This window comes from Strix aluco, chromosome 5, assembly GCF_031877795.1.
Source record: "Strix aluco isolate bStrAlu1 chromosome 5, bStrAlu1.hap1, whole genome shotgun sequence".
Taxonomy (NCBI): Eukaryota; Metazoa; Chordata; class Aves; order Strigiformes; family Strigidae; genus Strix; species Strix aluco.
In genome coordinates this window covers 25,235,842-25,248,165 of record NC_133935.1, presented here as the reverse complement: position 1 = coordinate 25,248,165, position 12,324 = coordinate 25,235,842, and the positions used below count along the sequence as shown (strand labels likewise).

Sequence of the window (12,324 nt, the reverse complement as noted above, 5' to 3'; positions counted from 1 at the left end):
CCAGCACTGGTACTGAAGGAAAAAAACCTGTCCAAGGCCTTCAGATTTCTTTCCCCCTTCTCTTTTCACAAATGCTTTTCAAGCAGTGTGTGAATCAGTGCAAGGACCTGCTCTGCACAGAGATAGAAAGGCTGCTTCTGGTATTGGCTTAAGCTGACTAACACCCAAATTCCCATCATGGTCATAGTTGGAGTCAGAAATGTACCTTGTTTTCTGGCTTGAAACAAAGAATTTTGTAAAGTTGTTGTGCAAATATAAACAATGGTTATGTTTCATCCAAATGTCTGCATTTCTGAACGCTTCCATGTAAGGTTTTTGGGGATCATTCTGGCTAGATGCCATTGGCTAATTACATAATAAATATAACCATCATAGAAGTTGGAAGCTGTAAAAGGTTGTAGCTTTGAAAGTTTGCAAGATGCATGGTGAACACTGGTTACCTTTAAATAAAGGTTAAAATAAGTTACCTTTAAATAAAGAAAGGATGAAATAGCAAGTTTGGATCTTAATCTGGAAGCACGCGTAAGAAGTGGATGTAGAATTCTGCCTTCTGTATGGGCAGTACGATATGCCCATTGACACAAAAAACTCACAACACCTTGAAAGTCCCACTTCCTTTCTGATTTCTCTTGTCTACTTTTATTTCCTTTCATGGAGGAAAAATATACTGACAGGCAATTTTTGCATATAGAAAGTGTAGTATGTCTTAGCAATGATGTGCAATGCTCTTTAAGATTTAATATTTTACTTAAAGGTTGATTAATCACACAAAGAAGCTAATGGAGAAAGAAGAAAAGCTCTGCATTAAAATTCTTCAGACATTGCGAGAAATGCTTGACAAGAAAACTAACTTTGCGGAAGAGGTACTGCTATTACTGCTACCATATTAGTATTAAATATAGAACTAATAGCACGGTATTAAAATGTTGGCTCTAGGACAGTAACAGAATCTGACATGATTTCAATTTTGTACTTGTTATAAAGATAACGTGGTGTCTTAGGAACAATGTGGTAAGGTGGAAAGTAAGACTGGAACAAAAGGAACTATCTGCCTTACATAGTTTTGTATCAGGGGCTTGACAAGAGTCAAGGCAAGGAAGATGAAATGAATTAGCAGTAGTGAGTATTACTATATATGATTATTATATATTGGATATTCTGTATTTCTGGAGACTAGTCTTATGTCACATCTGATTTTATCTATCATAAAATCAATTTGAAATATAGGAATTTTTAGTTGCAAGTGTACAGTTTTTCCCTGCTGCCTGTGGTGCCAGACTTTTGTACTCCATACAGTTTTTAATGATCGTAAATGTGTGATAGCAATATGTAATGTTTAAGCAGAGCTGCCAGTTTTGGGGAGAAGTAAATAGTCTGTACTCTCGAAGTGTCTAATTATTTTTTGCACTTTTCTCTCTCCCCTTGTTGCCCAGTTTTCTCCTGCAAAACCAAGTTTTTCAAATACCTCTTTCATCTTGCCTGTGCCTTTGGGTATCAGTAGCTAGATTCAGATTTACATGTCAGCTGCCCCTTCTTTTTGAGCCTATCCCTGTGCCTTTTGTGTGGCTTCCTCTTATCAGTATTTCTGAGTATTCCCCAAATTCTTTCAGTTCACTCTTAAATATGAATCATAGAGCTATTATCTAATCTCCTGGTGCCATCAGTTTCATTTGTTCACAGCTGACATGTTTAGTCAAGTATGTTCATGGGTTTCACTTTGCCTTGAGAAAAAATATTGATTACAACCCAGTGTCGCACTGTTTCACTGTCTTAAGCTTTTACACCCAAATATTTTCAGATATTGAAGTAAGAGCACTTATGTTACTGTACCTGGCAAAATTACCCACCATTCAGGTATACCAGCTATGAGATTCAATCTTAACCCCAATCTAACCTTAAGAAAAATAAGGTCTGTGGTGCTTAAGATGCTCATGCCTATTTCTGGGTGTTTGAGATTTTAATTTTAAAATTAAATGTTTTGGTCCTGTTACATGATTGATAAAGTACCAACACATTCTTTTTTATGATAGATGAGCCATATATCAGAAATGGGAAATATTCACACTGTCTTTGCTTTGAGTGTATATTGTTTGTTTTGATTTCAACATATGGACATGGGAACGTATTGCCCAGGCTTCTAAGCAACCTGCTAGACAGGATAAAAAAAATCTCAGACCAGAGAAGTGAGATGAAGACAAAGGCACCAATAGCAAAACATCAGCCCTGTTCTACAGAAAAACAACCAGTGCACACAGAGAAAACCAACCTCCTTTTCACCTCCCTGCTCAAAGAAAAATGTGGCTATGCCTGGACAGACAAAATTTTTTTTAATGTTGGAACAAGAGTTTCACGGGTGAAGCAGATATTATTATTCTTAATTATTACTCATACTTATTCTAATATCTTCCTGGGTCCATAATGCCACAACATCACATGGAAGAACTAATTTGCTTTAGTAACTGCATGCTATGATGAACTTTGCCAAACCTCTCCAAAATAATTGCACAGACCCACCAAAAATTAACAATGTCTCAGGACTACAGGGGAAAAAAAAGCAATGCTTTAAGGTATGAATTAAAACAAGCAAACAAAAAATGTGCCTGTTTTAATTGCCCTTTGTACCCTGTTGTGGATGCTGATGAAGCGAGTGAAGCCACCAGAGGGAGTGTGCTCCATTGGTAGGTAGGGACTCTTCACCCAGCCAGCCCAGCCTCTGGTTCTCTGGAGTGGACACAGGAGGTGTATGCCCAGACCCCTCATATGAACTCTACCATCTCGGTAGGGCATGGTGGGTGGAAGACCTCTTTGGGGAAACTGAATTTCTCCCTCGTGCTTTCTCTGGAGTCCTATAGATTTTACACTGAGGAACATAATGAATCAGTGCAAACAAATAAGTGAGTAAACAAGCATGTATGGTTTGCAAGTGCTTCTCAGGCTTGCTACTCCTATGAATCATTGTTCATGGTATGAACTTCAGACTAGTAAAAATAGCACAATGAATAGCCTCTTGTGTGTGTTTCCACCTTTTTTTGAATTGTGATCTCACTGCCTGAAAAGTTATTCAACTATGTTATGCAGATACTAAAAAAAAATTATAGTAATAAATACGTAATGGTAATACCAGAACAGAGCTACAGAGGAATATTTTGACAAAAAGCCTGAGGAGGAAATGCATCATGATGTATTTTGTGTGATAAATTTGACAGAAATGGTAAACCTCCAGTTTCTGTAGACTTTCCCACAGTGAGAAACAAGGAATAAATAATGAAATAAAATTTCTTCCTCTCTCTTTCTCTTCCCTTTACCTTCCACAGTTGAGATCCAGGTCTGGGAACCTTGCCCTCCTACTGTCTTTATCTTTCATTTGACCACTGGAATGTAGCATGTTTCATGGAAGGAACGGGAGGAAAAGATAGCTGTAGGTGCTTATTTCACTGGTTTTATGTCTGTTCCTGTTTCCACTGTCTCAACTCTATTGTTGCGCCTCCCCTTGCTGGTGTGTTTCAGGGCTGCTTGTGCTCTCCTGGCTCCATCCTTGGCTGCCCTTGCAGTCAGCCTTTGAGGCAGTGCTTGCTCATGTGTTGTTTTCATAGTGCAGCAATATCATGTTAGGAATCAAAGTTTAATTTCATAAGTTTGATTTAAGGTATATAAATGACACATAAAACCTCTTGGTCATTGATTGGCTTTCATAAGTAATTGTGGGTGATTATTACAATCTCCTGGGAGTTATGCATTAAGTCCTAGTCCTATTCGTACTGATTAGGTAACTAACTGGAATGAAACTGGATCTACAGCCCCACTCTTACAGAAGGCTCTTCCAGAATAATGTTAAAACACTTGGGTAAAGCAGTGTGTGGAAGAAGTGGATGTTACCTCTGTTCAGACAGTTATTGTGGTATAGATAAAAGTCTACTTTAGACTGACTGTTTAAGAAGAAAACCAGGAGAAACAGAAAGGACTGTGTTTGAACTAGATCTGCCACATCTATGTTTGGTTTTTTTGTTGCTGACCCTTTTTATACCCATTTTACAAACCCAGAACGATCTTGGTTTTGAATTTTTCAATTTTTAAGGCAAGTTTTTTGTCTTTCACCATAAGTGCTTGATTTCACTTAAATTTCTGTGTGAATGCTGCCTCTAGACCTACTTACATATCTCACTTTGAATCTGAGTAACATTTCCAGACACCTGAGACACGTAGACCACTGATGCATGTTCACTTGGCAAATGACTGGAGCAGTTTAAAATCTTCATATTATCTTGCTGCCCTGCTGAAAGTGACTGTCCCTACAACAGAGCTGGTGGGCCAAGAGGGGTGTGTCCTCCCAGCTGCTTCAAAGAGGGCTCAGAAGCTTAAATTAAACCCTCCCTCAGTGAATTTGATGAAGTTGTTGAACTCTTGACCGAAGTGTGCTCATACAGCAACTTCTTAACCCACTCTTGCTGCTGGCATGTCAGTGCCTTGGGCATGGACAACCTTCCAGTTCCCCAACTATTCTTAAATGAGGTCAGCATCTCTAGGGGCAAAAATTACTATCTCCGATAACATGTGTATAGAACAAGTTTAATGTAACATTATTGGCTGATCAGAATGTTAATGGATGATAATGTATTACAGAATATGTCAGAATCCAAGCCTCTATACCCTGCCAACTGTAGTTCCTAAGAGAAACACTATTATAAATAGATTGAACCCTTCAGTAAGGGTTGCTTGTGCTGCAGAACACAGACTTCATATTTTTTCCTGCTTTAGGTGTTGAACTACAGTATAAATAATTGAAAACTGCATTTTTAAGTATCAGCTGAACAAGACTGTGTAAGATGCTTAATTGTCAGAAATAAGTAGTTGTGCTTTTTGCCTTTTTTGGAAAAAGTCATGAAAAATGTTGTCTTGCTCTTACATGTTTGCACTAGCTTTGTGATTTAAAATCAGAGAAGTAGCTTTGTAGCCTTTCGTTTTGCAGTGTTAACGTTTCTGCATTCCACTTTAGATAGGAAATGTAAGCTATCCTCTCCTCTTTGTTTTCAGCAACAGCACCAAATATACATGAAAAAAATAGTACAGCTTCAGTGTAAATACAAATGTATTTTATTCCTGTAAGATGTAGTCCCTGATATGTCCACTATCAGCTTGTGGTTATTTTGTGCCAGAAGACCTGAGTCTTTTCATGTGGAGCTGTTGACAAAATTCCAATGAGTTTGTCTAAAGCAATAGTCACAGTTCCTGAATGTATTGATCCACCAGTCATGCTGAAACCAGTGGGAGCTGCAGCGTTTTTTTCTGCTGAGAAAAGTGGTCTCAGTGTGTCCTAGAAGCCAGGAGATGTTGCTGGGAGCCACTACAGTGCCCCAGCATTACAGCTCTTTGAATCAAAGACATTTTCAACTTAAACTGCATTCTATACTAAAGTCTCATCTTTTCAAGGTGATTTTACTTATTTGCATTTGCAAATTAGACAGCATTCAGATAAGTAGCATATGCAGGTAAAAATAAAAGGGGAATAAAGAGAATAATTCTGAATATGTGGGGCTTGCTGAATGTATTATACAGTGATTTGATCCAGTTTTGGACTGTCATCTGCTTGTGTTAGGAAGCCTCTTGAAAGCCACTTTACTTGGGCCAGTTGTGAGGTGCTTGTAAGTGGTCTGTGTCAAGAATAGATTCAGGCAGAGTGCAGTGCTCTTGTTGAGCTGAACAAGAACTTTAAACCGAAAGTTATATATCAAGGACAGGTAGGAGACAGCCCTTCTGACCTGTTATGAAGTGTAACGTCCTGATCTAGTGAAAGGCAAGAGTACTTTAATCTGCTGAAGCACATGCCTAACTACTTTGCAGGGCTGGATTTTGCCCTCTCTTTTATATGTATAATTGTTAGCTGACACTGTGTTACAAATATATTATCTCCAGAGTCTTAAAGACACTTTTAGCTCAGGTGATAGTTGAGTGAGCAATGGTGTTCACTACTCACTGGTACTTCTTCTTTTTTTCAAAATCTTGGGTTTTTTTGTTTGTTTGTTCTCCAAGTCAAAACAAATCTAGTGGCAGGATGCCAAGGCTGAAAAAAACACATGGTTGTAAACACATTTCTTCTGAAAGATTGTAGCCTCTCAGCAGCTTACATTTATCAAATTTTAAGAATATGGTGTTATCCAGTTTTGTTTCAGAAATATTAAGCCCCAAATCCTGATTGATAAATTGTTTTGGAACTTGTATCATCTGCCTTTTTCACATATATCATCTTTCCACTAAAGGAGCATCTAATACTGTAAATTATTTTTTCTGTAGATACTGATACAGCATCAACCTAAACAATAACAAACTGGAGTACCTTGTTCCTTACTCTGAACTTCAAATGACCAACTTCGGCTCTGGACTTTCCCCTTTACACAGTGTATGTGACATAAGGATGCTCCTTGTTTTCCCCTTTTTTTTTTCATATCAATTCCTTTCTGTGGATCTGATCTTAAGAACAGCAAACCAGCAAGATCTTAACTGCCTGTAAACTGTTCGACATCCTTCTCTATTAACTACTTTTAGTTAAAAACAAATTGAAGAGTGCAAGGGAAGAGAGCTGTTTAACAAATAAAGCCTTCAGAGCTCTGAATATGATTCATGTCATCTTACTCAGGTAGAAAATTCAGGGAACTAATCAGGCTCCTTTATGTGAACAACTGTTGGATTTTATTTTTGTTGTTGTTTTGAATACAGGTGGGATGGATTTCGCTAAAGACTTCATGTAGAAGTTAAATTCCATGCTCACGATAGCTATTTGAATCAAATTCTACATCATGAAGGCATCAGGATCAAGGTTTTCTTTCTGTCTGGTTTTATTTATATATTTTAAATCATGAATAAAGCAGCCAAGATTTTTAGGAATTTAGTAGAAGATTCTAGCAGATACTGGATTGGCAAGGGGCCAGGTAAATGACCAAAGTTATGCTGTAGGCTAATATGTAAAATGAGTCAGCAGTTCTATCATACAGTTCACATCTCCAGGTGTGTGGAGTTTTGTGTGAGGATATATTCATATGCATAAATATAAATATTTATTTTAGATTATTTATTCCTATTCTGTCCCTTTTTTTAATGAGCAGCACATTACCTCCATGGTGGACTCATATTAGAAGATAAATATTTGAATGTGCATTCTGTGTCCTACATTATTGTTTTGTTTTTAACAGAGTAGATGTTCTTGCTTAGAATATGATGTGGCTGATACATGTTAATGCTCTCAGAGTTACTTAACATGGGGAAAAACGTAATTCCCATGGCCACCCTAATTTTAGTGATTGGTGCTTGTTTAAAGTATCCAGTTGACATCCTTAAGAGGCCTGTGTCTGTCCTTGTTCACAGAGCAGGAGCAATTCACATAGGTGCAATAGGGGTTTTTGTACCCTGCCTATCTGATGGAGCTACACTGAAGTGAGAAAGGGAATTATGTGAGTGGTGAGTATGGGGAGAGTAACAAATTGCAGGCATCCTGAAGTCTGGAATAGTTGCAGTTTTTCTTGGGAGTTAGGAGAGTAAAACTGCATAAACCTTTTTCCTGACTAAGCCTGCAGGATGTTTCTCCCCACACACCTCCCACTCCCTTTTAAGTATTAGTTGCTATACAGAAAGTCCACATTTCTGAGCAGTTTCTGTATTACTGTCAGGTAACAATTTTTACTGATGAGCACAGAGGAGCGCTGCAGTATCACAGAGACCACTGTGTGGCAACTGTGGACTTTACAAAAATGTCTCCTGTCTGTGGGAGCAGGTCAGCTGCTGCAGCTGCTGCTTCTGAACAGCTGAATTCCCACAGCAGTCAAATGTCTGCAGTCGTGGAGGGGGCAAGAGAAAATGTCTCCTTTGGTTTTGAATTTCCTTGGAAGGGGAAAAGCGTTCTTTTGTTTTCTGGGTTTTTTTTGTTGTTGACTGTCACAAATTTGCTGCTGCTTTATTTAATATGTTTGAGCAACAACCCTGTGTGTACTTTGCAGTCGCAGCAGAGATAGCAGTGAGCAGAATTCAATGCATTGTATTAAGGATGGCCAATGAATATTTATGATAGACCTAGGGAGCCAGTAATAAAAATGAAATCGGCATGATGCCACTAGATCCAAATCTTTGATCTCTGTTTTAAGAGAAAATACAATAAAGCAGGGGATAATGGACTCATTATAATGGAATGGTTAGTTATGGTTAGTTAGGGCAGTGTGAATAGGTGGCATTACATAAAGTGCTTTAGTCCAAGATTTATGATTCAGAAATGTGTTTCAGAACACAGTTTCTACAGAAAACATCCGTTTATGATATTATTTTGGTTTAGTTAGTCCAAACACAAAGAACTAAAGATGTATCTCTTTCAGATATCAGTATGGGCTCTTGCCTTACTAGGGGAAGCAAAAGCAGCAAGAACTGGCAATGCCCTTCTACTCAACCTCTTTCTGTGCTTCTAGTCCTCATCTATCACCCTGTGAGCAGGTAGGGAGGGTTGAGCATTGCAGGAAGGTGGAAATTAGATTCCACTTCCTGACAAGGCTGTCTTGGCAGATGTGAGGGTACACTTGGGGTTATCAGCAGAGATGGGAAGGCTCCTGGTTTGGCATCACCCAGGAGGATGCAAGGGTCATGACTGGAGATGTATGCCCCAGCTTGGAGCCATCTACCTCCTTCGGGAGCAGGGAGAAACTACTGCAACATGCTGAAACAGCTTTGGGAAAGCCTAATGAAGGAGTCGGTATTTGACAGGGACAGGGAGCAGGAGTGAGAGAGCTATTTTTCTTTTTAATGGTTGCAATTACTTGCTTAACACCCCTGCCACACTAAGCAAGACACAGAGGAGGGTTGATTCCAGGCCATAGATGAAAGCTGATCTTGGAAGTCTCCGTCTAGCCAGACATGAGGAGGAAATGGAAACTCACTGTTTTCTGATTTGTTTCATACTGATGTAATTTCTAAGGGACTTCATCACTAATGACATCTGGCAAAGGATTACTCCATAATGTGGTCCATCTACCCCCTCTCCCCCTTTTCAAGAAAAAGAAACTATATGATACATTGAACTTTGCAAAACAGCTATTAAGCAAGCCCAGTAACTGCTTGATAGGATTTACTTTTTTTTCTTGTCTGATGAGGATTTTACCCAGCATGTTTGGCCTTGGAGAAGCGCCTGGATGGTATTGCCAGCTGGAATTGTCAGAGCTGCTTTGTCTTCTGTCCCAGGAAAACAGAAGCCTGGCGGGCAGTCACTCTCACTCTTATTTCATATCCCTGCTTAGTCAGAGTTGCCAACCCCAAGCACTGAAAACCCTGAGTCAGGCCACAAAGAAATCACGAGATTTGGCTTGAAAATCATGAGATTTTTTAATTACAAGTAGTTTATTTGGGATTTCTTTGAGTCTTTAGAGTGTCTGTTCTTCCAGTTCTATTGTACAAATCTCAGAGCTTGAAATATGCTTTATTGAATTATGCATTTGTTTACTTAAATGAAAGCCAGGTTCATTTATGGTTACCTGACCTCTGGAGTTCGCAGGAAAAAGACCAGAATATCTAAATGATGTGTGTTGACCAGGCTGCTCAATGAGGGGCCTGTTCTGGAGCTGGTGATTGCCCTGAGCATTATGAGCTTAATTATCTCGGTGTCACTTTGACCCCTAGGCTTTTTGCAGAGAGCTTTTTTGTTGGGCAGAGCCTGAAAGTGTTCTTTCAGTTTATGGCAATGAACACTTTGTGTAGGTTGTGCCTTGTTTACCTTGCAACAGCTTTTCATGGGCAGCATGTGGCACCTTGCCAGTAAGGCACGATTAATCCATTTTCTTCCCACTGCAGTTTCATCATTGCTTGGAGCACACACGTGCAAATGCTTTCTGCTGTACATAGTCACAAGTGTTACATGCTGACATGGCGTGGATGTCAGTGAGAGGCTGTGCTGGCTCTGAGCTGGCTGAGCCGTGAGACAAGGAAACGTACTCTGAAGGTTTGGGCTAGTGTTGATAAATCCAGATTGCAGGGCTATCACTTGGGGTTGGGGAGAGGACCTTAGCACTCTGAAAATTCCTCTTGGCAGTTGTCCAAAATGTTTTGTCCCCAAGTACTGAGCAGTTACACTAGCGATGTCTCCTTATATTCCTTTTTCCTGAAAGCCTTTTACTCCCCTTCCCCCCACCCTTTTTTTTTACTACCTTCCTCCTCTTTCATGCAGAAAAGTTGATTTTTTAGTCTCCTTAGTTATATATGGTAGCATTTGTGTCCCATTAGCCCCACATCCAGTAGGGCTGGATGCCAGCCTCCTCTCTCAGGTGCCAAAAAAATTTAGATAACCTTGACTCTCAGGTTTTTCAGTATGAAGACTTCTTACTGACTCCAGGGGAACAACGAACTTCACTTGAACCAGGTGCTTTCTCATCTGTGACCAACTAGAGGTTCTCAGCTCTACTGGGTGCAGTTTAGCCCTTTAGGAAATCAAACTCTTTTGAATATACAGATATTTGACTGTAGTTCTCTAAAAATGAAAGTCTCTGCATTTAAAAAAACGCTGGAAGTCCTGCGCATTGTTGGGAAGTTCTTCCTCTTTTACTAGTCAGGGAAGTTTTTTCAAAGGGGCTAGAAATGTTGCTGGAGAATAGACTATGCAGCCTGAGTTCTCTTGATTTTGCAAAGAGACCCATATTAACTAGGTTGCTTTTGTGAGGCAGAGGACATAACAGTGGTAATTCACTGCTGGCAATAAAGTGGGTGATGGTTAGTAAATTTACCCTGGATGGCACAGAGGATTGTTCTGGTTATATGTCACAATCTTTATTAAATTTGTCCTGGTTGTTGCTAGCATTTTGTTCATGTAGTCATTTTAATTCTGACAATAAAACTGACCATAAGGACCAAGAAGGGGCCTTTTGAAAAATGGAAGTTGAACAGTTTAAGCTGTCCTTTTTATCTTTTTCTTCACATATAAGTATTATTACAGTGAATAACATCATGCATGGGGAAAACTCAGATTTTATTATTTGAGTTTGGATTTTTGTTCTGGTGCTGCATGTGGAAATGTTTGCATGAAAAAAAAAAAAAACAAAACCCTCAGCCAGAGTAACAAATTTAAGAGATTACTTTGGGCTGTGGTGTGCTTAGTCAGAAACAAGCAATTTGTATTGCAGAAGTCCTGGGCAAAGCGCTGCCTATTTCTGCCTGTGTGTGCAAATAACCTGTTATGCTACACAGCCAAAGGAAAGGGAGTGAAATGAGAGCAGTGCTGGCTGCGTTTGAGCATGCCAAGCATGCATGTTGAGCTAGGCTTAGGATGAGGCAGATGAACTGACTCCTGGAGTCCTACCTGATGCTCTGTGAGGTTGGTTAGAAGGGCTTGCTCTCCGGAGTGTGGTCTGCAGAGTCACTTGACTTAAATGAACCTGTTTATATAAACAGATTATTTCCATACCTATTGTACTGAGTGAGCTAATTTTAACTCAGTAGCAAATTCTAGCATACCAGGTAATCTAAATACAGGTCTCTTATTTCCTTTTTTGTAAAAAAAACCAAACCAAACCAAACCTAGGAAGTCAACTAGTCAATACATACTTTAATTCAACATGTATTTAACCTAATTTTTAAACTCTAAACAATTTGATACTGCAAAAAACCAATTCCCTTTACTTTTTAAACCATCTCAATCTTTCCTATTTTTGCACATACTTTTCCATTTCTCTCTGTTTTGTTCTGACTTTTAGCTGAAGAAAGACTTTATTTGGGAACAGGAAAGCAAGTGTTGCTGGGATAATGTTTTCTTTTGAACTAGCCAAGAGTTTATGGCTTCTGTGTCTTAAGTTCAGTACTTTGATCACTATCTGTCTGTTTTGCTACTAAGCCCTATGTAGCGTGATTTTACTATTAAGCCAGCTGGAGCTCTGCCCCATGCAAGAACTGTAAGGTAATAAAATCAGAGTGAATTAAAAGTGTTTTCTCAAGCCCTCTGCATCATTCTGAACTATTAATTTTCCACTGCAGCTCTGCCAGCTGAAAAGTAGCTGCTGTATTGCCCCGGACTATGCCGTGCACTTACATCTCCATCTTCCAGCAGGGGCCTCCAAAGCCACAGGCAGTGGCAAACCAGCCTCCGGGCAGCTGCAGCAGTGCACAAAGGGGCTCTTTCAGACACGTTCTTGCTCGAAAAACACATGTGCAGCTAAAAAAAGTTACAGTGACCATCTGACTTGAGCAAGAGCCACCCTGGGGAAACTGTCTAATTTTTTTTCTGACATTGCTGAATACATATTGCTCTAATGCTTGTTTCGGACTTGATGAACACTGTGTTTGGGACCAGGACTTAGTTCATTCTAGATTTTT

The 12,324-nt window shown here is 39.4% G+C and overlaps 1 protein-coding gene across 5 annotated transcripts in view; it reads left to right on the top strand.

Annotated features, from left to right (window-relative positions):
• ITPR2 (inositol 1,4,5-trisphosphate receptor type 2) overlaps nt 1-12,324 on the top strand; it is a 289,774-nt gene that overhangs the window by 160,154 nt on the left and 117,296 nt on the right. For all 5 annotated transcript variants that reach the window (XM_074826452.1, XM_074826451.1, XM_074826450.1 and 2 more), the window contains one exon: nt 755-863. In XM_074826452.1, coding sequence (XP_074682553.1) covers nt 755-863 — 109 coding nt within the window. The remainder of the gene's footprint in view (nt 1-754; nt 864-12,324) is intronic.